Source organism: Arachis hypogaea, chromosome 11, assembly GCF_003086295.3.
Source record: "Arachis hypogaea cultivar Tifrunner chromosome 11, arahy.Tifrunner.gnm2.J5K5, whole genome shotgun sequence".
NCBI lineage: Eukaryota > Viridiplantae > Streptophyta > Magnoliopsida > Fabales > Fabaceae > Arachis > Arachis hypogaea.
In genome coordinates this window covers 122,288,381-122,314,056 of record NC_092046.1, presented here as the reverse complement: position 1 = coordinate 122,314,056, position 25,676 = coordinate 122,288,381, and the positions used below count along the sequence as shown (strand labels likewise).

Sequence of the window (25,676 nt, the reverse complement as noted above, 5' to 3'; positions counted from 1 at the left end):
GTGGTTTCGGGTTTAGGGTTACCTGATTAGCGCTCCTTGTTTACGGTCCACGGATTCTGATGTACGCTCTGGGGTATGTCGGTTAGGGATCACGGCTAAGGGTTTGAGGGCTTAAGTATCCGGGTTTAGGGTTTAGGGTTCCGTGCTTACGGTTCATGGTACACGGTCCACGGTTCGTTGTCCGGGGGTTCATGGCTTAGGGTACATGGCAAGGTGAGCCGATCGAGTGGTTTCATGGTCTGGGATCGTCAACGAGTTCATGGCTTCGGGTCCAGGTCCATGTGTCTTAGGTTGGCTGGGTCAGGTTGACGTGGTTTTGGGTTTTGGGTTACCTGATTAGCGCTCCTGGTTTATAGTCCACGGCATCTGGTGTATACTCTGGGGTATGTCGGTTAGGGGTCACGTTTAAGGGTTTAAGGGCTTAGGAATCCGAGTTTAGGGTTTAGGGTTCCGTGCTTACGGTTCATGGTACACGGTCCACGGTTCGTTGTACGGGGGTTCATGGCTTAGGGGCCACGGCAAGGTGAGCCGGTCGTGTGGTTTCATGGTCCGGCGTCGTCAACGAGTTCATGGCTTCGGGTCCAGGTCCATGTGTCTTAGGTTGGCCGGATCGGGTTGATGTGGTTTCAGGTTTAGGGTTACCTGATTAGTGCTCCTGGTTTATGGTCCACGGCTTCTGGTGTACGCTCTGAGGTATGTTGGTTAGGGATCACGGCTAAGGATTTGATGGCTTAGGAATCCGGATTTAGAGTTAAGGGTTCCGTGCTTACGGTTCATAGTACACGGTCCACGGTTCATTGTCCGGGGGTTCATGGCTTAGGGGCCACGGTAAGGTGAGCCGGTCGGGTGGTTTTATGGTCTTGGATCGTCAACGAGTTCATGGCTTCTGTTCCCGGTCCATGTGTCTTAGATTGGTCGGGTCGGGTTGACGTGGTTTCGGGTTTAGGGTTACCTTAGTAGCGCTCCTGGTTTACGGCCCACGGCTTCTGGTGTACGCTCTGGGGTATGTTGGTTAGGGATCACGACTAAGGGTTTAAGTGCTTAGGAATCCGGGTTTAGGGTTTACGGTTCAGTGCTTACGGTTCATGGTACACGGTCCACGGTCGTTGTCCGGGGGTTCATGGCTTAGGGGTCACGGCAAGTTGAACCGGTCGGGTGGTTTCATGGTCCGGGGTCGTCAAGGTGTTCATGGCTTCGGGTTCGGGTCCATGTGTCTTAGGTTGGCCAGATCGGGTTGACGTGGTTTCGGGTTTAGGGTTACCTGATTAGCGCTCCTGGTTTACGGTCCACGGCTTCTGGTGTACGCTCTGGGGTGTGTCGGTTAGGGATCACGTTTAAGGGTTTAAGGACCTAGGAATCTGGGTTTAGGGTTTAGGGTTCCGTGCTTACGGTTCATGGTAAGCAGTCCACGGTTCGTTGTCCGGGGGTTCATGGCTTAGGGGCCACGGCAAGGTGAGCCGGTCGTGTGGTTTCATGGTCTGGGGTCATCAACGAGTTCATGGCTTCCGGTCCGGGTCCATGTGTCTTAGGTTGGCCGGGTCGGGTTGACGTGGTTTCGAGTTTGGGTTACCTTATTAGCGCTCCTTGTTTACGGTCCACGGCTTCTGGTGTACGCTCTGGGGTATGTCTGTTAGGGATTACAGCTAAGGGTTTGAGGGCTTAGGAATCCGGGTTTAGGGTTTAGGGTTCCGTGCTGACGGTTCATGGTACACGGTCCACGGTTCGTTGTCCGGGGGTTCAGGGCTTAGGGGCCACGGCAAGGTGAGCCGGTCTGGTGGTTTCATGGTCAGGGGTCGTCAACGAGTTCATGGCATCGGGTCCGGGTCCGTGTGTCTTAGGTTGGCCGGGTCGGGTTGACGTGGTTTCGCGTTTAGGGTTACCTGATTAGCGCTCCTTGTTTACAGTCCACGGCTTCTGGTGTACGCTCTGGGGTATGTCGGTTAGGGATCACGGCTAAGGGTTTGAGAGCTTAAGAATCTGGGTTTAGGGTTTAGGGTTCCATGCTTATGGTTCATGGTACACGGTCCACGGTTTGTTGTCAGGGAGTTCATAGCTTAGGGGTCACGGCAAGGTGAGTCGGTCAGGTGGTTTCATGGTCCAGGGTCGTCAAGGAGTTCATGGCTTCGGGTCTGGGTCCATGTGTCTTAGGTTGGCCGGGTCGGGTTGACGTGGTTTCGAGTTTAGGGTTACCTGATTTGTGATCCTAGTTTACGGTCCTCGGCTTCTGGTGTACGCTCTAGGGTATGTCAGTTAGGGATCACGGCTAAGGGTTTGAGGGCTTAAGAAACCGGGTTTAGGGTTTAGGGTTCCGTGCTTACGGTTCATGGTACACGGTCCATGGTTTGTTGTCCGGGGTTCCTGTCTTAGGGGCCATGGCAAGGTGAGCCGGACGGGTGGTTTCATGGTCTGGGGTCGTCAACGAGTTCATGGCTTCGGGTCGGGTCCATGGTCTTAGGTTGGCCGGGTCGGGTGACGTGGTTCGGGTAGGGTTACCTGATAGCGCTCCTGGTTTACAGTCCACGGATTCTGGTGTACGCTCTGGGGTATGTCGGTTAGGATCACGTTAAGGGTTTGAGGACTTAGGAATCTGGGTTTAGGGTTTAGGGTTCCGTGCTTACGGTTCATGGTACACGGTCCACGGTTCGTTGTCCGGGCGTTCATGGCTTAGGGGCCACGGCAAGGTGAGCCGGTCGGGTGATTTCATGGTCCGGGGTCGTCAACGAGTTCATGGCTTCGGGTCCGGGTCCATGTGTATTAGGTTGGCCGGTTGGGTTGATGTGGTTTCGGGTTTAGGGTTACCTGATTAGCGCTCCTTGTTTACGGTCCACGGATTCTGATGTACGCTCTGGGGTATGTCGGTTAGGGATCACGGCTAAGGGTTTGAGGGCTTAGGTATCCGGGTTTAGGGTTTAGGGTTCCGTGCTTACGGTTCATGGTACACGGTCCCCGGTTCGTTGTCCGGGGGTTTATGGCTTAGGGTACATGGCAAGGTGAGCCGATCGAGTGGTTTCATGGTCTGGGATCGTCAACGAGTTCATGGCTTCGAGTCCAGGTCCATGTGTCTTAGGTTGGCCGGGTCAGGTTGACGTGGTTTTGGGTTTTGGGTTACCTGATTAGCGCTCCTGGTTTATGGTCCACGGCATCTGGTGTATACTCTGGGGTATGTCGGTTAGGGGTCACGTTTAAGGGTTTAAGGGCTTAGGAATCCGAGTTTAGGGTTTAGGGTTCCGTGCTGACGGTTCATGGTACACGGTCCACGGTTCGTTGTACGGAGGTTCATGGCTTAGGGGCCACGGTAAGGTGAGCCGGTCGTGTGGTTTCATGGTCCGGGGTCGTCAACGAGTTCATGGCTTCGGGTCCAGGTCCATGTGTCTTAGGTTGGCCGGATCGGGTTGACGTGGTTTCGGGTTTAGGGTTGCCTGATTAGCGCTCCTGGTTTATGTTCCACGGCTTCTGGTGTACGCTCTGAGGTATGTTGGTTAGGGATCACGGCTAAGGATTTGATGGCTTAGGAATCCGGATTTAGAGTTAAGGGTTCCGTGCTTACGGTTCATAGTACACGGTCCACGGTTCATTGTCCGGGGGTTCATGGCTTAGGGGCCACGGTAAGGTGAGCCGGTCGGGTGGTTTTATGGTCTTGGGTCGTCAACGAGTTCATGGCTTCGGTTCCCGGTCCACGTGTCTTAGATTGGTCGGGTCGGGTTGACGTGGTTTCGGGTTTAGGGTTACCTTATTAGCGCTCCTGGTTTACGGCCCACGGCTTCTGGTGTACGCTCTGGGGTATTTGGTTAGGGATCATGACTAAGGGTTTAAGTGCTTAGAATCCGGGTTTAGGGTTTAGGGTTCAGTGCTTACGGTTCATGGTACACGGTCCACGGTCGTTGTCCGGGGGTTCATGGCTTAGGGGTCACGGCAAGTTGAGCCGGTCGGGTGGTTTCATGGTCGGGGTCGTCAAGGTGTTCATGGCTTCGGGTTCGGGTCCATGTGTCTTAGGTTGGCCAGATCGGGTTGACGTGGTTTCGGGTTTAGGGTTACCTGATTAGCGGTCCTGGTTTACGGTCCACGGCTTCTGGTGTACGCTCTGGGGTGTGTCGGTTAGGGATCACATTTAAGGGTTTGAGGACCTAGGAATCTGGGTTTAGGGTTTAGGGTTCCGTGCTTACGGTTCATGGTAAGCAGTCCACGGTTCGTTGTCCGGGGGTTCATGGCTTAGGGGCCACGGCAAGGTGAGCCGGTCGTGTGGTTTCATGGTCTGGGGTCATCAACGAGTTCATGGCTTCCGGTCCGGGTCCATGTGTCTTAGGTTGGCCGGGTCGGGTTGACGTGGTTTTGAGTTTAGGGTTACCTTATTAGCGCTCCTTGTTTACGGTCCACGGCTTCTGGTGTACGCTCTGGGGTATGTCTGTTAGGGATCTAGCTAAGGGTTTGAGGGCTTAGGAATCCGGTTTAGGGTTTAGGGTTCCGTGCTGATGGTTCATGGTACACGGTCCACGGTTCGTTGTCCGGGGGTTCATGGCTTAGGGGCCACGGCAAGGTGAGCCGGTTGGTGGTTTCATGGTCAGGGGTCGTCAACGAGTTCATGGCTTCGGGTCCGGGTCCGTGTGTCTTAGGTTCGCCGGGTCGGGTTGACGTGGTTTCGCGTTTAGGGTTACCTGATTAGCGCTCCTTGTTTACAGTCCACGGCTTCTGGTGTACGCTCTGGGGTATGTCGGTTAGGGATCACGGCTAAGGGTTTGAGAGCTTAAGAATCGGGTTTAGGGTTTAGGGTTCCGTGCTTACGGTTCATGGTACACGGTCCACGGTTTGTTGTCGGAGTTCATGCTTAGGGTCACGGCAAGGTGAGCGGTCGGTGGTTTCATGGTCCGGGTCGTCAAGGAGTTCATGGCTTCGGGTCCGGGTCCATGTGTCTTAGGTTGGCCGGGTGGGTTGACGTGGTTTCGGTTTGGGTTATCTGAATAGTGATCCTAGTTTACGGTCCTCGGCTTCTGGTGTACGCTCTAGGGTATGTCAGTTAGGGATCACGGCTAAGGTTTGAGGCTTAGGAACCGGTTTAGGGTTAGGGTTCCGTGCTTACGGTTCATGGTACACGGTCCATGGTTTGTTGTCCGGGTTCCTGCTTAGGGGCCATGGCAAGGTGCGCCGGCGGGTGGTTTCATGGTCTGGGGTCGTCAACGAGTTCATGGCTTCGGCTCCTAGTTTACGGTCCACGGATTCTGGGGTACGCTATGGGGTATGTCGGTTAGAGATCACGGCTAAGGGTTTGAGGGCTTAGGAATCCGGGTTTAGGATTTAGGGTTCCGTGCTTACGGTTCATGGTACACGGTCCAAGGTTCGTGGTCCGGGGGTTCATGGCTTAGGGGCCATGGCAAGGTGAGCCGGTCGGGTGGTTTCATGGTCCGGGGTCGTCAACGAGTTCATGGTTCGGGTCCGGGTCCATGTGTCTTAGGTTGGCCGGGTCGGGTTGACGTGGTTTCGGGTTTAGGGTTACCTGATTAGCGCTCCTGGTTTACGGTCCACGGCTTCTGGTGTACGCTCTGGGGTATGTCGGTTAGGATCACGGCTAAGGGTTTGAGGGCTTAGGAATCCGGGTTTAGGGTTTAGGGTTCCGTGCTTACGGTTCATGGTACACGGTCCACGGTTCGTTGTCCGGGGGTTCATGGCTTAGGGGTCACGGCAAGGTGAGCCGGTCGGTGGTTTCATGGTCGGGGTCGTCAACGAGTTCATGGCTTCGGGTCCGGGTCCATGTGTCTTAGGTTGGCCGGGTCGGGTTGACGTGGTTTCGGGTTTAGGGTTACCTGATTAGCGCTCCTGTTTACGGTCCACGGCTTCTGGTGTACGCTCTGGGGTATGTCGGTTAGGGATCACGGTTAAGGGTTTGAGGGCTTAGGAATCCGGTTTAGGGTTTAGGGTTCCGTGCTTACGGTTCATGGTACACGGTCCACGGTTCGTTGTCGGGGGTTCATGGCTTAGGGGCCACGGCAAGGTGAGCCGGTCGGTGGTTTCATGGTCCGGGTCGTCAACGAGTTCATGGCTTCGGGTCCGGGTCCATGTGTCTTAGGTTGGCCGGGTCGGGTTGACGTGGTTTCGGGTTTAGGGTTACCTGATTAGCGCCCTTGTTTATGGTCCACGGCTTCTGGTGTACGCTCTGGGTATGTCGGTTAGGGATCACGGCTAAGGTTTGAGGGCTTAGGAATCCGGGTTTAGGGTTAGGGTTCGTGCTTACGGTTCATGGTACACGGTCCACGGTTTTGTCGGGGGTTCATGCTTAGGGGCCACTAAGGTGAGCCGGTCGTGTGGTTTCATGGTCGGGGCGTAACGAGTTCATGGCTTCGGGTCCGGTCCATGTGTCTTAGGTTGGCCGGGTCGGGGACGTGGTTTCGGTTTAGGGTTACCTAATTAGCGCTCCTGGTTTACGGTCCACGCTTCTGGTGTACGCTCTGGGGTATGTCGGTTAGGGATCACGTAAGGGTTTGAAGGCTTAGGAATCCGGGTTTAGGGTTTAGGGTTCCGTGCTTACGGTTCATGGTACACGGTCCACGGTCGTTGTCCGGGGGTTCATGGCTTAGGGGCCACGACAAGGTGAGCCGTCGGGTGGTTTCATGGTCCGGGTCGTCAAGAGTTCATGGCTTCGGGTTCGGGTCCATGTGTCTTAGGTTGGCCGGTCGGGTTGACGTGGTTTCGGGTTTAGGGTTACCTGATTAGCGCTCCTGGTTTACGGTCCACGGCTTCTGGTGTACGCTCTGGGGTATGTCGGTTAGGGATCACGCTAAGGGTTTGAGGGCTTAGGAATCGGGTTTAGGGTTTAGGGTTCCGTGCTTACGGTTCATGGTCACGGTCCACGGTTCGTTGTGGGGGTTCATGGCTAGGGGCCACGTCAAGGTGAGCCGGTCGGTGGTTTCATGGTCCGGGGTATCAACGAGTTCATGGCTTCGGTCCGGGTCCATGTGTCTTAGGTTGGCCGGGTCGGGTTGACGTGGTTTGGGTTTAGGGTTACCTGATTAGCGCTCCTTGTTTACGGTCCACGGCTTCTGGTGTACGCTCTGGGGTATGTCGGTTAGGGATCACGGCTAAGGTTTGAGGGCTTAGGAATCCGGGTTTAGGGTTTAGGTTCCGTGCTTACGGTTCATGGTACACGGTCCACGGTTCGTTGTTGGGGGTTCATGGCTTAGGGGCCACGGCAAGGTGAGCCGGTTGGGTGGTTTCATGGTCGGGGTCGTCAACGAGTTCATGGCTTCGGGTCCGGGTCCATGTGTCTTAGGTTGGCCGGGTCGGGTTGACGTGGTTTCGGGTTTAGGGTTACCTGATTAGCGCTCCTGTTTACGGTCCACGGCTTCTGGGTACGCTCTGGGGTATGTCGGTTAGGATCACGGCTAAGGGTTTGAGGGCTTAGGAATCCGGGTTTAGGGTTTAGGGTTCCGTGCTTACGGTTCATGGTACACGGTCCAGGTTCGTGTCTGGGGTTCATGGCTTAGGGCCAGGCAAGGTGAGCCGGTCGGGTGGTTTCATGGTCGGGGTCGTCAACGAGTTCATGGTTCGGGTCCGGGTCCATGTGTTAGGTTGGCGGGTCGGGTTGACGTGGTTTCGGGTTTGGGTTACCTGATTAGCGCTCCTGGTTTACGGTCCACGGCTTCTGGTGTACGCTCTAGGTATGTCGGTTAGGATCACGGCTAAGGGTTGAGGGCTTAGGAATCCGGTTTAGGGTTTAGGGTTCCGTGCTTACGGTTCATGGTACACAGTCCACGGTTCGTTGTCGGGGGTTCATGGCTAGGGGCACGGCAAGGTGAGCGGTCGGTGGTTTCAGGTCCGGGGTCGTCAACGAGTTCTGGCTTCGGTCGGGTCCATGTGTCTTAGGTTGGCCGGGTCGGGTTGACGAGGTTTCGGGTTTAGGGTTACCTGATTAGCGCTCCTGGTTTACGGTCCACGGCTTCTGGTGTACCTCTGGGGTATGTCGGTTAGGATCACAGCTAAGGGTTTGAGGGCTTAGGAATCCTGGTTTAGGGTTTAGGGTTCCGTGCTTACGGTTCATGGTACATGGTCCACGGTTCGTTGTCGGGGGTTCATGGCTTAGGGTCACGACAAGGTGAGCCGGTCGGTGGTTTCATGGTCCGGGGTCGTCAACAAGTTCATGCTTTGGGTCCGGGTCCATGTGCTTAGGTTGGCGGGTCGTGTTGACGTGGTGTCAGATTTAGGTTACCTGATTAGCGCTCTTGGTTTACGGTCCACGGCTTCTGGTGTATGCTCTGGGGTATTTCGATTTGGATCACGACTAAGGGTTTGAGGCATAGGAATCCGGGTTTAGGGTTTAGGGTTCCGTTCTACGGTTCAAGGGACACGGTCCACGGTTCGTTGTCCGGGGGTTCAGGCTTAGGGGCCACGTCAAGGTGAGCCGGTCGGGTGGTTTAATGGTCCGGGGTAGTCAACGAGTTCATGGCTTCGGGTCCGGGTCCATGTGTCTTAGGTTGGCCGGGTCGGGTTGACATGGTTTTGGGTTTAGGGATACCTGATTACCGCTCCTTGTCTACGGTCCACGGCTTCTGGTGTACGCTCTGGGGTATGTCGGTTAGGGATCACGACTAAGGGTTTGAGGGCTTAGGAATCCAGGTTTAGGGTTTAGGGTTCCGTGCTTACGGTTTATGGTACACGGTCCACGGTTCGTTGTTGGGGGTTCATGGCTTAGGGGCCACGGCAAGGTGAGCCGGTCGGGTGGTTTCATGGTCCGGGGTCGTCAACGAGTTCATGGCTTCGGGTCCGGGTCCATGTGTCTTAGGTTGGACGGGTCGGGTTGACGTGGTTTCGGGTTTAGGGTTACCTGATTAGCGCTCCTAGTTTACGGTCCACGGCTTCTGGGGTACGCTATGGGGTATGTCGGTTAGAGATCACGGCGAAGGGTTTGAGGGCTTAGGAATCCGGGTTTAGGATTTAGGGTTCCGTGCTTACGGTTCATGGTACACGGTCCAAGGTTCGTGTCCGGGGGTTCATGGCTTAGGGGCCATGGCAAGGTGAGCCGGTCGGGTGGTTTCATGGTCCGGGGTCGTCAACGAGTTCATGGTTCGGGTCCGGGTCCATGTGTTTAGGTTGGCCGGGTCGGGTTGACGTGGTTTCGGGTTTAGGGTTACCTGATTAGCGCTCCTGGTTTACGGTCCACGGCTTCTGGTGTACGCTCTGGGGTATGTCGGTTAGAGATCACGGCTAAGGGTTTGAGGGCTTAGGAATCCGGGTTTAGGGTTTAGGGTTCTGTGCTTACGGTTCATGTACATGGTCCACAGTTTTTTGTCCGGGGGTTCATGGCTTAGGGGCGATGGCAAAGTGAGCCGGTCGGGTGGTTTCATGGTCCGGGGTTGTCAACGAGTTCATGGCTTCGGGTTCGGGTCCATGTGAATTAGGTTGGTCGGGTCGGGTTGACGTGGTTTCGGGTTTAGGGTTACCTGATTAGCGCTCCTGGTTTACGGTCCACGGCTTCTGGTGTACGCTCTAGGATATGTCGGTTAGAGATCATGGCTAAGGGTTAGAGGGCTTAGGAATCCTGGTTTAGGGTTTAGGGATCCGTGCTTATGGTTCATGGTACACAGTCCACGGTTCGTTGTCTGGGGGTTCATTGCTTAGGGGTCACGGCAAGGTGAAACGGTCAGGTGGTTTCAGGGTCCGGGGTCGTCAACGAGTTCTTGGCTTTAGGTCTGGGTCCATGTGTCTTAGGTTGGCCGGGTCGGGTTAACGTGGTTTCGGGTTTAGGGTTACCTGATTAGCGCTCCTGGTTTACGGTCCACGGCTTCTGGTGTACACTCTGGGGTATGTCGGTTAGAGATCACGGCTAAGGGTTTGAGGGCTTAGGAATCCGGGTTTAGGGTTTAGGGTTCCGTGCTTACGGTTCATGGGACAAGGTCCTCGGTTCGTTGTCCGGGGGTTCATGGCTTAGGGGTCACGGCAAGGTGAGCCGGTCAGGTGGTTTCATGGTCCGGGGTCGTCAACAAGTTCATGCCTTTGGGTCCGGGTCCATGTGCCTTAGGTTGGCCGGGTCGTGTTGACATGGTTTCAGATTTATGGTTACCTGATTAGCGCTCTTGGTTTACGGTCCACGGCTTCTGGTGTATTATCTGGGGTATTTCGATTTGGGATCACGACTAAGGGTTTGAGGGCATAGGAATCCGGGTTTAGGGTTTAGGGTTCCGTTCCTACGGTTCATGGGACACGGTCCACGGTTCATTGTCCGGGGGTTCATGGCTTAGGGGCCACGTCAAGGTGAGCCGGTCGGGTGGTTTCATGGTCCGGGGTAGTCAACGAGTTCATGGCTTCGGGTCCGGGTCCGTGTGTCTTAGGTTGGCCGGGTCGGGTTGACATGGTTTTGGGTTTAGGGTTACCTGATTACCGCTCCTTGTCTACGGTCCACGGCTTCTGGTGTACGCTCTGGGGTATGTCGGTTAGGGATCACGACTAAGGGTTTGAGGGCTTAGGAATCCAGGTTTAGGGTTTAGGGTTCCGTGCTTACGGTTTATGGTACACGGTCCACGGTTCGTTGTATGGGGGGTTCATGGCTTAGGGGCCACGGCAAGGTGAGCCGGTCGGGTGGTTTCATCTTCCGGGGTCGTCAACGAGTTCATGGCGTCGGGTCCGGGTCCATGTGTCTTAGGTTGGCCGGGTCGGGTTGACGTGGTTTCGGGTTTAGGGTTACCTGATTAGCGCTCCTAGTTTACGGTCCACGGCTTCTGGGGTACGCTATGGGGTATGTCGGTTAGAGATCACGGCTAAGGGTTTGATGCTTAGGAATCCGGGTTTAGGATTTAGGGTTCCGTGCTTACGGTTCATGGTACACGGTCCAAGGTTCGTGGTCCGGGGGTTCATGGCTTAGGGGCCATGGCAAGGTGAGCCGGTCGGGTGGTTTCATGGTCCGGGGTCGTCAACGAGTTCATGTGTTCGGGTCCGGGTCCATGTGTCTTAGGTTGGCCGGGTCGGGTTGACGTGGTTTCGGGTTTAGGGTTACCTGATTAGCGCTCCTGGTTTACGGTCCACGGCTTCTGGTGTACGCTCTGGGGTATGTCGGTTAGAGATCACGGCTAAGGGTTTGAGGGCTTAGGAATCCGGGTTTAGGGTTTAGGGTTCTGTGCTTACGGTTCATGTTACATGGTCCACAATTTTTTGTCCGGGGGTTCATGGCTTAGGGGCGATGGAAAAGTGAGCCGGTCGGGTGGTTTCATGGTCCGGGGTTGTCAACGAGTTCATGGCTTCGGGTTCGGGTCCATGTGTTTTAGGTTGGCCGGTTCGGGTTGACGTGGTTTCAGGTTTAGGGATACCTGATTAGCGCTCCTGGTTTACGGACCACGGCTTCTGGTGTACGCTTTGGGGTATGTCGGTTAGGGATCATGGCTAAGGGTTTGAGGGCTTAGGAATCCGGGTTTAGGGTCTAGGGCTCCGTGGTTACAGTTTATGGTACACGGTCCACGTTTCGTTGTCCGGGGGTTCATGGCTTAGGGGCCACGGCAAGGTGAGCCGATCGGGTGGTTTCATGGTCCGGGGTCGTCAACGAGTTCATGGCTTCGGGTCCGGTCCATGTGTCTTAGGTTGGCCTGGTCGGGTTGACGTGGTTTCGGGTTTAGGGTTACCTGATTAGCGCTCCTGGTTTACGGTCCACCGCTTCTGGTGTACGTTCTGGGGTATGTCGGTTAGGGATCACGGCTAAGGGTTTGAGGGCTTAGGAATTCGGGTTTAGGGTTTAGGGTTCCGTGCTTACGGTTCATTGTACACGGTCCACGGTTCATTGTCTGTGGGTTCATGGCTTAGGGGCCACTGCAAGGTGAGCTGGCCGGGTGGTTTCATGGTCCGGGGTAGTCAACGAGTTCATGGCTTCGGGTCCGGGTCCATGTGTCTTAGGTTGGCTGGGTCAGGTTGACATGGTTTCGGGTTTCGGGTTACCTGATTAGCGCTCCTGGTTTACGGTCCACGACTTCTGGTGTACGCTCTGGGGTATGTTGTCTAAGGATAACAGCTAAGGATTTTAGGGCTTAGGAATCCGGGTTTAGGGTCTAGGGCTCCGTGGTTACGGTTTATGGTACACGGTCCACGGTTCGTTGTCCGGGGGTTCATGGCTTAGGGGCCACGGTAAGGTGAGTCGATCGGGTGGTTTCATGGTCCGGGGTCGTCAACGAGTTCATGGCTTCGGGTCCGGTCTATGTGGCTTAGGTTGGCTTGGTCGAGTTGACGTGGTTTCGGGTTTAGGGTTACCTGATTAGCGCTCCTGGTTTACGGTCCACGGCTTCTGGTGTACGTTCTGGGGTATGTCGGTTAGGGATCACGGCTAAGGGTTTGAGGGCTTAGGAATTCGGGTTTAGGGTTTAGGGTTCCGTGCTTATGGTTCATTGTACACGGTCGACGGTTCGTTGTCCGTGGGTTCATGGCTTAGGGGCCACTGCTAGGTGAGCCGGTCGTGTGGTTTCATGGTCCGGGGTTGTCAACGAGTTCATGGCTTCGGGTCCGGGTCCACGTGTCTTAGGTTGGCTGGGTCGGGTTGACGTGGTTTCGGGTTTCGGGTTACCTGATTAGCGCTCCTGGTTTACGGTCCACGGCTTCTGGTGTATGCTCTGGGGTATGTCGGTTAAGGATCACGGCTAAGGATTTTAGGGCTTAGGAATCCGGGTTTAGGGTTTAGGGTTCCCTGGTTACGGTTTATGGCACACGATCCACGGTTCGTTGTCCGGGGGTTCATGGCTTCGGAGCCACGGCAAGGTGAGCTGATCGGGTGGTTTCATGGTCCGGAGTCGTCAACTAGTTCATGGCTTCGGTTCCGGGTCCATGTGTCTTACATTGGCCGGGTCGGGTTGACGTGGTTTTGGGTTTAGGGTTACCTGATTAGCGCTCCTAGTTTACGGTCCACGGCTTCTGGTGTGCGTTCTGGGGTATGTCGGCTAGGGATCACGGCTAAATGTTTGAGGGCTTAGGAATCCGGGTTTAGGGTTTAGGGTTCCGTGCTTACGGTTCATGGTACACGGTCCATGGTTCGTTGTCCGGGGGTTCGTAGCTTAGGGCCACTGCAAGGTGAGCCGGTCAGGTTGTTTCATGGATCGGGGTCGTCAACGAGTTCATGGCTTCGAGTCCGGGTCCATGTTTCTTAGGTTGGCCGGGTCGGGTTGACGTGGTTTCGGGTTTAGTGTTACTTGATTAGCGCTCCTTGTTTATGGTGCACAGCTTCTGGTGTACGCTCTGGGGTATGTCGGTTAGGGATCTCGGCTAAGGGTTTGAGGGCTTAGGAATCCTGGTTTAGGGTTTAGGGTTCCGTGCTTACGGTTCATGGTAGACGGTCTACGGTTCGTTGTCCGGGGGTTCATGGCTTAGGGACCAAGTTAAGGTGAGCCGATCGGGTTGTTTCATGGTCCGGGGTCGTCAACGAGTTCATGGCTTCGGGTCCGGTCCATGTGTCTTAGGTTGGCCAGGTCGGGTTGACGTGTTTTCGGGTTTAGGGTTACCTGATTAGCGCTCCTGGTTTACGGTCCTCTGCTTCTGGTGTATGTTCTGGGGTATGTCGGTTAGGGAACACGGCTAAGGGTTTGAGGGCTTAGGAATCCTGGTTTAGGGTTCCGTGCTTACGGTTCATTGTACACGGTCCACGGTTCGTTGTCTGTGGGTTCATGGCTTAGGAGCCACTGCAAGGTGAGCCGGCCGGGTGGTTTCATGGTCCGGGGTTGTCAACGAGTTCATGGCTTCGGGTCCGGGTCCATGTGTCTTAGGTTGGCTGGGTCAGGTTGACGTGGTTTCGGGTTTCGGGTTACCTGATTAGCGCTCCTGGTTTTCGGTCCACGGCTTCTGGTGTACGCTCTGGGGTATGTCGGTTAAGGATAACGGCTAAGGATTTTAGGGCTTAGGAATCCGGGTTTAGGGTCTAGGGCTCCGTGGTTACGGTTTATGGTACACGGTCCACGGTTCGTTGTCCGGGGGTTCATGACTTAGGGGCCACGGTAAGGTGAGCCGATCGGGTGGTTTCATGGTCCGGGGTCGTCAACGAGTTCATGGGTTCGGGTCCGGTCTATGTGTCTTAGGTTGGCTTGGTCGAGTTGACGTGGTTTCGGGTTTAGGGTTACCTGATTAGCGCTCCTGGTTTACGGTCCACGGCTTCTGGTGTACGTTCTGGGGTATGTCGGTTAGGGATCACGGCTAAGGGTTTGAGGGCTTAGGAATCCGGGTTTAGGGTTTAGGGTTCCGTGCTTACGGTTCACTGTACACAGTCGACGGTTCGTTGTCCGTGGGTTCATGGCTTAGGGGCCACATCTAGGTGAGCCGGTCGTGTGGTTTCATGGTCCGGGGTTGTCAACGAGTTCATGGCTTCGGGTCCGGGTCCATGTGTCTTAGGTTGGCTGGGTCGGGTTGACGTGGTTTCGGGTTTCGGGTTACCTGATTAGCGCTCCTTGTTTACGGTCTACGGCTTCTGGTGTATGCTCTGGGGTATGTCGATTAAGGATCACGGCTAAGGATTTTAGGGCTTAGGAATCCGGGTTTAGGGTTTAGGGTTCCCTGGTTACGGTTTATGGCACACGATCCACGGTTCGTTGTCCGGGGGTTCATGGCTTTGGAGCCACGGCAAGGTGAGCTGATCGGGTGGTTTCATGGTCCGGAGTCGTCAACGAGTTCATGGCTTCGGTTCCGGGTCCATGTGTCTTACATTGGCCGGGTCGGGTTGACGTGGTTTCGGGTTTAGGGTTACCTGATTAGCGCTCCTAGTTTACGGTCCACGGCTTCTGGTGTGCGTTCTGGGGTATGTCGGCTAGGGATCACGGCTAAATGTTTGAGGGCTTAGGAATCCGGGTTTAGGGTTTAGGGTTCCGTGCTTACGGTTCATGGTACACGGTCCATGGTTCGTTGTCCGGGGGTTCATAGCTTAGGGCCACTGCAAGGTGAGCCGGTCAGGTTGTTTCACGGATCGGGGTCGTCAACGAGTTCATGGCTTCAAGTCCGGGTCCATGTTTCTTAGGTTGGCCGGGTCGGGTTGACGTGGTTTCGGGTTTAGTGTTACTTGATTAGCGCTTCTTGTTTATGGTGCACGGCTTCTGGTGTACGCTCTGGGGTATGTCGGTTAGAGATCACGTCTAAGGGTTTGAGGGCCTAGGAATCCAGGTTTAGGGTTTAGGGTTCCGTGGTTACGGTTTATGGTACACGGTCCACGGTTCTTTGTCCGGGGGTTCATGGCTTAGGGGCCACGGCAAGGTGAGCCGATCGGGTGGTTTCATGGTCCGAAGTCGTCAACGAGTTCATGGCTTCGGGTCCGTTCCATGTGTCTTAGGTTGGCCTGGTCGGGTTGACGTGGTTTCGGGTTTAGGGTTACCTGATTAGCGCTCCTGGTTTACGGTACATGGCTTCTGGTGTACGTTCTGGGGTATGTCGGTTAGGGACCACGGCTAAGGGTTTGAGGGCTTAGGAATCCGGGTTTAGGGTTTAGGGTTCCGTGCTTACGGTTCATTGTACACGATCCACGGTTTGTTGTCTGTGGGTTCATGGCTTAGGGGCCACTGCAAGGTGAGCCGGTCGGGTGGTTTCATGGTCCGGGGTCGTCAACGAGTTCATAGCTTCGGGTCTGGGTCCATGTGTCTTAGGTTCGTCGGGTCGGGTTGACGTGGTAACGGGTTTCGGGTTACCTAATTAGCGCTCCTGGTTTATGGTCCACGGCTTCTGGTGTACGCTCTGGGGTATGTCGGTTAAGGATCACGGCTAAGGATTTTAGGGCTTAGGAATCTGGGTCTAGGGTTTAGGGTTCCCTGGTTACAGTTTATGGCACACGGTCCACGGTTCGTTGTCCTGGGGTTCATTGCTTCGGAGCCACGGCAAGTTGAGCTGATCGGGTGCTTTCATGGTCCGGAGTCGTCAACGAGTTCATGGCTTCGGTTCCGGGTCCATGTGTCTTACGTTGGCCGGGTCGGGTTGACGTGGTTTCGGGTTTAGGGTTACCTGATTAGCGCTCCTAGTTGACGGTCCACGGCTTCTGGTGTGCGTTCTGGGGTATGTCGGCTAGGGATCACGGCTAAGGGTTTGAGGGCTTAGGAATCCGGGTTTTGTGTTAAGGGTTCCGTGCTTACGGTTCATGGTACACGGTCCCTGGTTCGTTGTCCGGTGGTTCATGGCTTAGGGCCACTGCAAGGTGAGCCGGTCAGGTTGTTTCATGGATCGGGGTCGTCAACGAGTTCATGGTGCCCTAAAGATCATGGTGCCTATGGTACAAGGTATTATGAACTTTCCAGGATCCTGTCTCTTCTGAGGCAATGTCAGTTGATCCAGATCACTTACTTCATTGGTGAACAAGGGAGGTTCATCTTCCCAAGTTTCAATACCAAATAATTTGGCATTTAGCTTCATGATTGTACTAAGGAACTTGGCAGCTTGCTCTTCAGTAAAATCCTCATTCTCTTCAGAAGAGGAGTACTCATCAGAGCTCATGAATGGCACAAGGAGGTTCAATGGAATCTCTATGGTCTCTAGATGAGCCTCAGAGTCCTTTGGTTCCTCAGAGGGAAGCTTCTTATTGATCACTGGACGTCCCAGGAGGTCTTCTTCCTTGGGATTCACGTCCTTCTCCTCTCTTGTGGGTTCGGCCATGGTAATTAATTCAATGGCCTTGCACTCTCCTTTTGGATTCTCTTCTGTATTGCTTGGGAGAGTACTAGGAGGGATTTCAATGATCCTTTTACTCAGCTGGCCCACTTATGCTTCCAAATTTCTAATGGAAGACCTTGTTTCATTCATGAAACTCACAGTGACCTTAGATAGATCAGAGAATAAATTTGCTAAGCTAGATGGATTCTGCTCAGAATTCTCTGTCTGTTGCTGAGTGGATGATGGAAAAGGCTTGCTATTGCTAAACCTGTTTCTTCCACCATTATTAAAGCCTTGTTAAGGCTTTTGATCCTTCCATGAGAGATTTGGGTGATTTCTCCATGATGGATTGTAGGTGTTTTAATATGGTTCACCCATGTATTTTAACTCTGCTATTGCAGGGTTCTCAGGATCATAAGCTTCTTCCTCAGAAGATGCCTCTTGAGTACTGTTGGATGCAGCTTGCATTCCATTCAGACTCTGAGAAATCATATTGACTTGCTGAGTCAATATTTTATTCTGAGCCAATATGGCATTCAGAGTATCAATTTCAAGAACTCCCTTCTTCATAGGCGTCCCATTACTCACAGAATTCCTCTCAGAAGGGTACATAAACTGGTTATTAGCAACCATGTCAATGAGTTCTTGAGCTTATGCAGGCGTTTTCTTTAGGTGAATGGATCCACCTGCAGAAGTATCCAATGACATCTTTGATAGCTCAGATAAACCATCATAGAATATATCCAGGATGGTCCATTCTGAAAGCATGTCAGAAGGACACTTTTTGGTCAGCTGCTTGTATCTTTCCCAAGCTTCATAGAGGGATTCACCTTCTTTCTATCTGAAGGTTTGAACATCAGCTCTAAGCTTGCTCAGCTTTTGAGGAGGAAAGAACTTGGCTAAGAAAGCCGTGACCAGCTTATCCCAAGAGTTCAGGCTGTCTTTGGGTTCAGAGTCCAACCATATTCTATCTCTGTCTCTTACAGCAAAAGGGAAAAGCATGAGTCTGTAGACTTCAGGATCTACTCCATTAGTCTTAACAGTATCACAGATCTGCAAGAATTCAGTTAAGAACTGAAAAGGATCTTCAGATGGAAGTCCATGAAACTTGCAGTTCTACTGCATCAGAGAAACTAGCTGAGGTTTCAGCTCAAAATTGTTTGCTCCAATGGTAGAAATGGAGATGCTTCTTCCATGTAAATTGGAGTTAGGTGCAGTAAAGTCACCAAGCATTCTCCTTGCATTATTGTTGTTGGGTTCGGCTTCCATCTCCTTTACTTGTTCGAAATTTTCAATAAGGTTGTCTCTGGATTGTTGTAATTTAGCTTCTCTTAGTTTTCTCTTCAGAGTCCTTTCAGGTTCTGGATCAGCTTCAACAAGAATGCCTTTTTCTTTGTCCGTGCTCATAAGAAAGAGAAGAGAAAAAAGAAGAGGAATCCTCTATGTCACAGTAAAGAGGTTCCTTATTGTTAGTAGAAGAAGAAAAGGAATAGGGGTGAAGAAGAATGAAGAATCCAAACACAAGGGTAAGGATAGGAGCAGTGATGTGAGATGAAGAGAAGTGGTAGTAGATGAATAAAGAATTAGAAGGAGATGAGGGAGAAGGATTTTCGAAAATTATTTTTGAAAAAGGGTTAGTGATTTTCGAAAATAGTTTTTGAAAAAGGTTAGTAGTTTTCGAAAATTAAAATCAAAAATTAAAATAATTAGTTATTTAAAAAGAAATTTTGAAAAAGGGGGGGGAGATATTTTCGAAAATTAGAGAGAGAGTGTTAGTTAGGTTGTTTTGAAAAAGGATAAGAAACAAACAAAAAGTTAGTTAGTTAGTTGAAACAAATTTTAAAAAGATAAGAAGTTAGGAAGTTATAAAAGATATTTTGAAATCAAATTTTTGAAAAAAGATAAGATAAGAAGATATTTTTGAAAAGATATGATTGAAATTATTTTGAAAAAGATTTGATTTTTAAAATTACAATTAATGACTTGATTCACAAGAAATCACAAGATATGATTCTAGAACTCAAAGTTTGAATCTTTCTTAACAAGCAAGTAACAAACTTGAAATTTTTGAATCAAAACATTAATTGTTATTGTTATTTTCGAAAATTTGATATAAAAAATAAGGAAAAGATTTTTGAAAAATATTTTAAAATTTTTCGAAAATAACTAAGAAAAATGAAAAAGATTTGATTTTTGAAAAAGATAAGATTTTTTTTTAAATTGAAAATTTGATTTGACTCATAAAAATAACTAGATTTTAAAATTTTTTGAAAAAGTCAAATCTAATTTTCGAAATTTTAAGAGAGAAAAAGGGAAAGATATTTTTTTGATTTTTGAATTTTTATGATGAGAGAGAAAAACAAGAAAAATGATGCAATACATGAAAGTTATGGATCAAAACAATGAATGCATGCAAGAATGCTATGAATGTCAAGATGAACACCAAGAACACTATGAAGATCATGATGAACATCAAGAACACATTTTTGAAAAATTTTTAATGCAAAGAAAACATGCAAGACACCAAACTTAGAATTCTTTAATGCTTAGACATAAAGAATTCAGGAATGCATATGAAAAACAAGAAAAGACACAAAACATGCAAATGCAAAGATCAAACAAGAAGACTTACCAAGAACAACTTGAAGATCATGAAGAACACTATGAATGCATGAATTTTTTCGAAAAATGCAAGATGAACATGCAATTGACACCAAACTTATAACATGACTCAAGACTCAAACAAGAAACACAAAAAATATTTTTGATTTTTATGATTTTCTAATTTTTTTGTATTTTTTCGAAAATTATTTGAAAAACAAAAATAAGGATTCCAAAATTTTTAATATGAATTCCAGGAATCTAGCATTCTTAGTCTAAAGCTCCAATCTGAGGGTTAGGCATGGCTTAATAGCCAACCAAGCTTTAGCATATAACATCAGAGAATATACTGCTCATTACTTATCAAAGTAACTTGCCTCTATGCTGATGGTTTGGAAGCCTCAGTCCAAAAGAATTTAGACATGGCTTTATGGCTAGTCAGGCTTCAACATGCTTCATGAAACACTAGAATTCATTCTTAAAAATTTTGAAGAAAAATATATTTTTGAAAACATTTTTTTTTAAATTTTTTCGAAAACAAAGGAGAAATTTTTGAAAGATTTTTGAAAAATTTTTTGAAAACTTTTTGAAAATAAGAAAGAAATTACCCAATCTAAGCAACAAGATGAACCGTCAGTTGTCCAAACTCGAACAATCCCTGGCAACGGCGCCAAAAACTTGGTATGCGAAATTGTTACTCAGGTTGTGAATTATTGTTCGAAATTGATTCCCTGGCGATGGCACCAAAAACGGATACACAGAACCATGGTCTAAACATATCTTCACAACTTCGCATAACTAACCAGCAAGTGCACTGGGTCGTCCAAGTAATAAACCTTACGTGAGTAAGGGTCGATCCCACGGAGATTGTTGGTATGAAGCAAGCTATGGTCACCTTGTAAATCTCAGTCAGGCGGATATAAAATAGTTATGGAGTTTTCAAAATTAATACTAAAATAAGGATAGAAATACTTATGTAAATCATTGGTGAGAATTTCAGATAAGCGTATGGAGATGCATTCATTCCTCTGAACCTCTGCTTTCCTGCTGTCTTCATCCAATCAGTCTTACTCCTTTCTATGGCTGGCTTTGTGTAAGGATGTCACCGGTGCCAATGGCTACTTTCAATCCTCTCGGAAAAATGGTCCAAATGCTCTGTCACAGCACGGCTAATCATCTGGAGGCATCACCCTTATCGTTGGTTGCATCCTATTCCTCTCTGTGAAAATGGTCCGATGCGCTGTCACTGCATGGATAATCATCTTGGAGGTTCTCGATCATACTGGAATAGAATTTACTATCCTTTTGCGTCTGTCACTACGCCCAGCACTCGCGAGTTTGGAGTTCGTCACAGTCATTCAATCCCAGAGTCCTACTCGGAATACCACGGACAAGGTTTAGACTTTCTGGACTCTCATGAATGTCACCATCAATCTAGCTTATACCACGAAGATTCTGATTAAGAGATCTAAGAGATACTCATTCAATCTAATGTAGAACGGAAGTGGTTGTCAGGCACACGTTCATGGGGAATGATGATGATTGTCATGTTCATCACATTCAGGTTGAAGTGTGAATGAATATCTTAGAAGCGAAATAAGATGAATTGAATAGAAAACAGTAGTACTTTGCATTAATCTTTGAGGAACAGCAGAGCTCCACACCTTAATCTATGGAGTGCAGAAACTCTACCGTTGAAAATACATAAGTAATGAAGGTCCAGGCATGGCCGAATGGCCAGCCCCCAAACGTGATCAATAGATCAAACGATAATCCAAAGATGATTCCAAAGATTCAAAGATGTCAAATAAAATAGTAAAAGGTCCTATTTATAATAAACTAGCTACTAGGGTTTACAGAAGTAAGTAATTGATGCATAAATCCACTTTCGGGGCCCACTTGGTGTGTGCTTGGGCTGAGCTTGAAGTCTACACGTGGAGAGGTCATTTTTTGGAGTTGAACACCAGCTTTTGTGCCAGTTTGGGCGTTGAACTCCACTTTGCAACTTGTTTCTGGCGCTGGACGCCAGAATTGGGCAGAGAGCTGGAATTGAACGCCAGTTTGCGTCATTTAAACTTGGGCAAAGTATAAACTATTATATATTGCTGGAAAGCCCTGGATGTCTACTTTTCAATGCAATTGGAAGCGCGCCATTTTGAGTTCTGTAGCTCCAGAAAATCCATTTTGAGTGCAGGGAGGTCAGAATCCAACAGCATCAGCAGTCCTTCTTCAACCTCTGAATCTGATTTTTGCTCAAGTCCCTCAATTTCTGCCAGAAAATACCTGAAATCACAGAAAAACATACAAACTCATAGTAAAGTCCAGAAATGTGAATTTAACATAAAAACTAGTGAAAACATCCCTAAAAGTAACTAGATTCTATTAAAAACATACTAAAAACAATGCCAAAAAGCGTATAAATTATCCGCTCATCAGACCTCATTTGGGATATGCAACGCATAAACTGCTCAACAAAGTCCCTCAAGTTATGGAGAGACTAGACAAATTTACCAAGCATTGAGTGCAATCCTTCACACCTTGACGTTGTACGAAAACACCCAAAGAAGTTGCCCCTTATATATGCAGTTGCCCACATCCTTCTCCTAGAGTAAAGGTCAGAAACCCATTGATTATCAGACAGACCAAGCGCATCCACCATATAATGCCAATGATCTTCAAACTCCCACACCTCATAATCAAACAGCATGCATTTCTTAAATTCAGAAGTAAATCTGGGGTTGCTTAGGTTAGAAGTGGCATTCCTCAACAGATACCTAGCACACAAATGGTGATAGGCCCCAGGAAACACTGCTTCGATTGCATTTTTCATCGCTCCATGCCCATCTGTTATCACACACCCAGGTGCTTTACCCTTCATGGCGTCCAGGAACTGTTGCAGCAACCAGGTGTAAGTCTGCTCATTCTCATTTGCAACTAGCGCAGTCGCAAACTCAATTGTTTGGTTATGGTGATTCACTCCAGAAAACACAACCAGTGGACACATATACTTATTCTTCCGATATGTCACATCAAATGCGATGACATCCCCAAACAAACCATAATCCAGTTGACTGCAATTATCTGACCAAAACAGGTACACCAAACGACCCTCTTTGTCTGCCAAATAATGCACAAACATTCCAGGATTAGCCTGCGTCGTTGATTCCAGTAACTTAAGGCAAGCCATCGCGTCCCTGCCAATGAGCCTCCATTGCTTCCCTATCTGGTTATACATATCCCTCTTTAGAAACGGAAGGTTTTGGAATCCCCCAGCAGTTTGCACAAAAGATGAATAAATCTGTGGCGTTTTAATCCCAACTCTAAGCATCATGTTCATTTGTTCCAGGGTGGCTGCATCCATTTTCCTATGGCCCGATAGCATGAAAGTCAGTCTATCGTCTAGCAACTCGTGGTTGTGAACATTCTGAAAGTATGATATTATCCATCTACCACTTTCAGAGTGCACGTGGACGCGCATCTCTACCTCACAGCCGCATCTGGTCTCCGCCTTCAGCTCACGTTTCCGTCGCGTGCCGTCGTTAACGGACCCCATTCCTCTGAACCCCTATCGGAAACATACAAATTCTTATTGAGTAACCTCATTCCTCACATTTTGCCAAATTTTATTCTTCCTCATAGTGAAACCATTCATCTTTGCATACAAACTGTAAAACAAGAATGCCACCGATAGATCTGGAAAATGACACATCATAATCACCTTTGTAGTGATTTGCTTGAAATTTATACACCCCAGCTCTGCAATACCGTCCACTGCTTTCTCCTCCTAGTTGTCAAAGAAGCTATCCCCGAAATTCTTCTCTACATCCAACTCCACCCCTAATTCCCCATCATCAACGTCGTCACCAAATTCGTCACCACCAGGACCAAAGGCATCGCTTCCATCGCCTCCCCCTTCTTCATCAGACAACAGCCGGTAACATTCGTCTGCCGTGGATTCTCCCTCTATGCAGTCCTGCGCAAAAATGGCATTCACGGATTAACATCTTTTTTACATCAGCCATAATACTCTGTAACCAAAAATTGCCAAAACACTACCGTGCTCTGTCCTACCTTGTTTCCCACCCACAAAATAGACCATGAAACAATATCACCGCCCACACCCTAAATCCCTTAAATCTAGGGCTTCGCCGTCACTTGAGATGATGGTTCATGGCAGTCGCTCTTCATCTCCTCGCTCTACCAAATGGGCTAAAACTCAGTCAACAGCCCATTCATATAAGGGGGTTCGAATGGAAAAATGTATAAATTGAGGGGTGATAACACTATATGCAGAAATATATAGGCAATATTGTAAATAACAAAAAGACCTGCCACCAAAGCAAAAACTTGTGTCAGAGGTGACAGGTGCATCAATCTCCTAATTTGGACCGGTGCATGCTATAACTCACCGAAAAACATGTGGTAAAAGCACTGTACAAGATAAACAAGAACAAAGAAAATTGCAAAAGAAGAATCAAAAACTACTCTTTATGATGTCTACTTTTTTACAGTCTAACAGTTAATCTAAGCAATTTTCATCGTGAAATCTTAATCCTTAAAGCTTATATATTAGGAATAATTCAAGTTCCAGTGTCTATTATTTAAGGAAAAATTAATTGACAAAATGGTATATATTAATTGTAATTGTTAAGATTGTACATGTGTTACTGAATTAATTCTGTCCGGTTTAGTACTAATGGTGTTTAAGTAAGATTGTATTGACTAATGCGAGCTAATCACCGGTTCAAAATTTCACCAATTTTAGAAACTCAATTACGTCGTAAGTATAGTCTAAACTGGCAAACAGATCATCATAATCAAAGTTTAGAAAAGTGCCACACAACTCAAATCAAATAACTGGGAGAATTAATACCGAGTCGTTCTCCCTTAAACTTGCAATTGAGTGTACATTATTGGTTATAGAATTTAGAAATTTTGAATATAAATTTGGAAAGATAAAGCAACTAGAAATTACAGAGCAACCAATAATAAGATGGCAATAAGTAAAAGCAATAAGCAAGTAAACAGTTATCTAGTAAGTATCCAATTGAGTTGACAACAATTAAAAAGCAAATACACTAGGAAGCAATGGAATTAAACTAAAGGACTAAGAGAATAGAGTCAATAAAAGGGATTGTAATCAAATGCTCAAAAGACTTTAGCTAGAATTGAGAATTTAGGCTTCCTATCCTTCTTATCAACCACAAACATAACAATTAAAAGTTATTCCCACTTCGTTATTGGTGCGCAGAAATTGTGATTACACTTTGATTATGTAAAATTCATCGCTCATTCTTTCCCTGGTAATGGCGCCAAAAACATGATGCCAATACCATGGTTCACAACTTCACACAACTAACCAGCAAGTACACTGGGTCGTCCAAGTAATACCTTACGTGAGTAAGGGTCGAATCCCAAGGAGATTGTTGGTATGAAGCAAGCTATGGTCACCTTGCAGATCTCAGTCAGGTACGGTTAAATGTGATTGGATTAGATAATTAAAAGATAAATAATAAAGGATAGAAATACTTATGTAAATCATTGGTGAGAATTTCAGATAAGCGAATAGAGATGCTTTCGTTCCTCTGAACCTCTGCTTTCCTGCTATCTTCATCCAATCAGTCTTACTCCTTTCCATGGCTGGCTTTATGTGATACATCACCATTGTCAATGGCTACTTTCGGTCTTCTCTCGGGAAAATAATCCAAATGCCCTGTCACGGCATGACTAATCGTCTGGAGGCATCACCCTTGTCAATGGTTTCATCTTATCCTCTCAGTGAACATGGTCAACGCACCCTGTCACGGCACGGCTATTCATCTGTCGGTTGTCGATCCTGCTGGAATAGGATTTACTATCCTTTTGCGTCTATCACTACGCCCGGCAATCGCGAGTTTGAAGCTCGTCACAGTCATTCAATCATTGAATCCTACTTGGAATACCACAGACAAGGTTTAGACCTTCCGGATTCTCTTGAATGCAGCCATCAGTCTAGCTTACACCACGAAGATTCCGATTAAGAGATCTAAGAGATACTCATTCAATCTGATGTAGAACGGAAGTGGTTGTCAGGCACGCGTTCATAAGGAATGATGATGATTGTCACGTTCATCACATTCAGGTTGAAGTGCGAATGAATATCTTAGAAGCGAAATAAGATGAATTGAATAGAAAACAGTAGTACTTTGCATTAATCTTTGAGGAACAGCAGAGCTCCACACCTTAATCTATGGAGTGTAGAAACTCTACCGTTGAAAATACATAAGTGAAAGGTCCAGGCATGGCCGAGAAGGCCAGCCCCCAAAACATGATCACATGATCAAAATACAATCCAGGATCCAAAGATGATCCAAAGGATGTCTAATACAATAGTAAGAGGTCCTATTTATAATAAACTAGCTACAAGGGTTTACAGAAGTAAGTAATTCATGCATAAATCCACATCCGGGGCCCACTTGGTATGTGCTTGGGCTGAGCTTTAACTTTCCACGTGCAGAGGCCATTTGTGGAGT

At 48.9% G+C, this 25,676-nt stretch overlaps 1 protein-coding gene across 1 annotated transcript; it reads right to left on the bottom strand.

Moving 5' to 3' along the window:
* Positions 1–21,661: 21,661 nt before the first annotated feature.
* Positions 21,662–22,717, bottom strand: LOC112721703 (protein FAR1-RELATED SEQUENCE 5-like). The gene has a single exon (XM_025772740.1). The coding sequence runs from the start codon at positions 22,715–22,717 to the stop codon at positions 21,662–21,664; it is 1,056 nt and encodes a 351-aa protein (XP_025628525.1).
* Between the last annotated feature and the right edge of the window lie 2,959 nt (positions 22,718–25,676).

Bases quoted from the DNA above. Each gene is read 5' to 3' on its own strand.
- LOC112721703 (XM_025772740.1), bottom strand. From the start codon at position 22,717: ATGGGGTCCGTTAACGACGGCACGCGACGGAAACGTGAGCTGAAGGCG.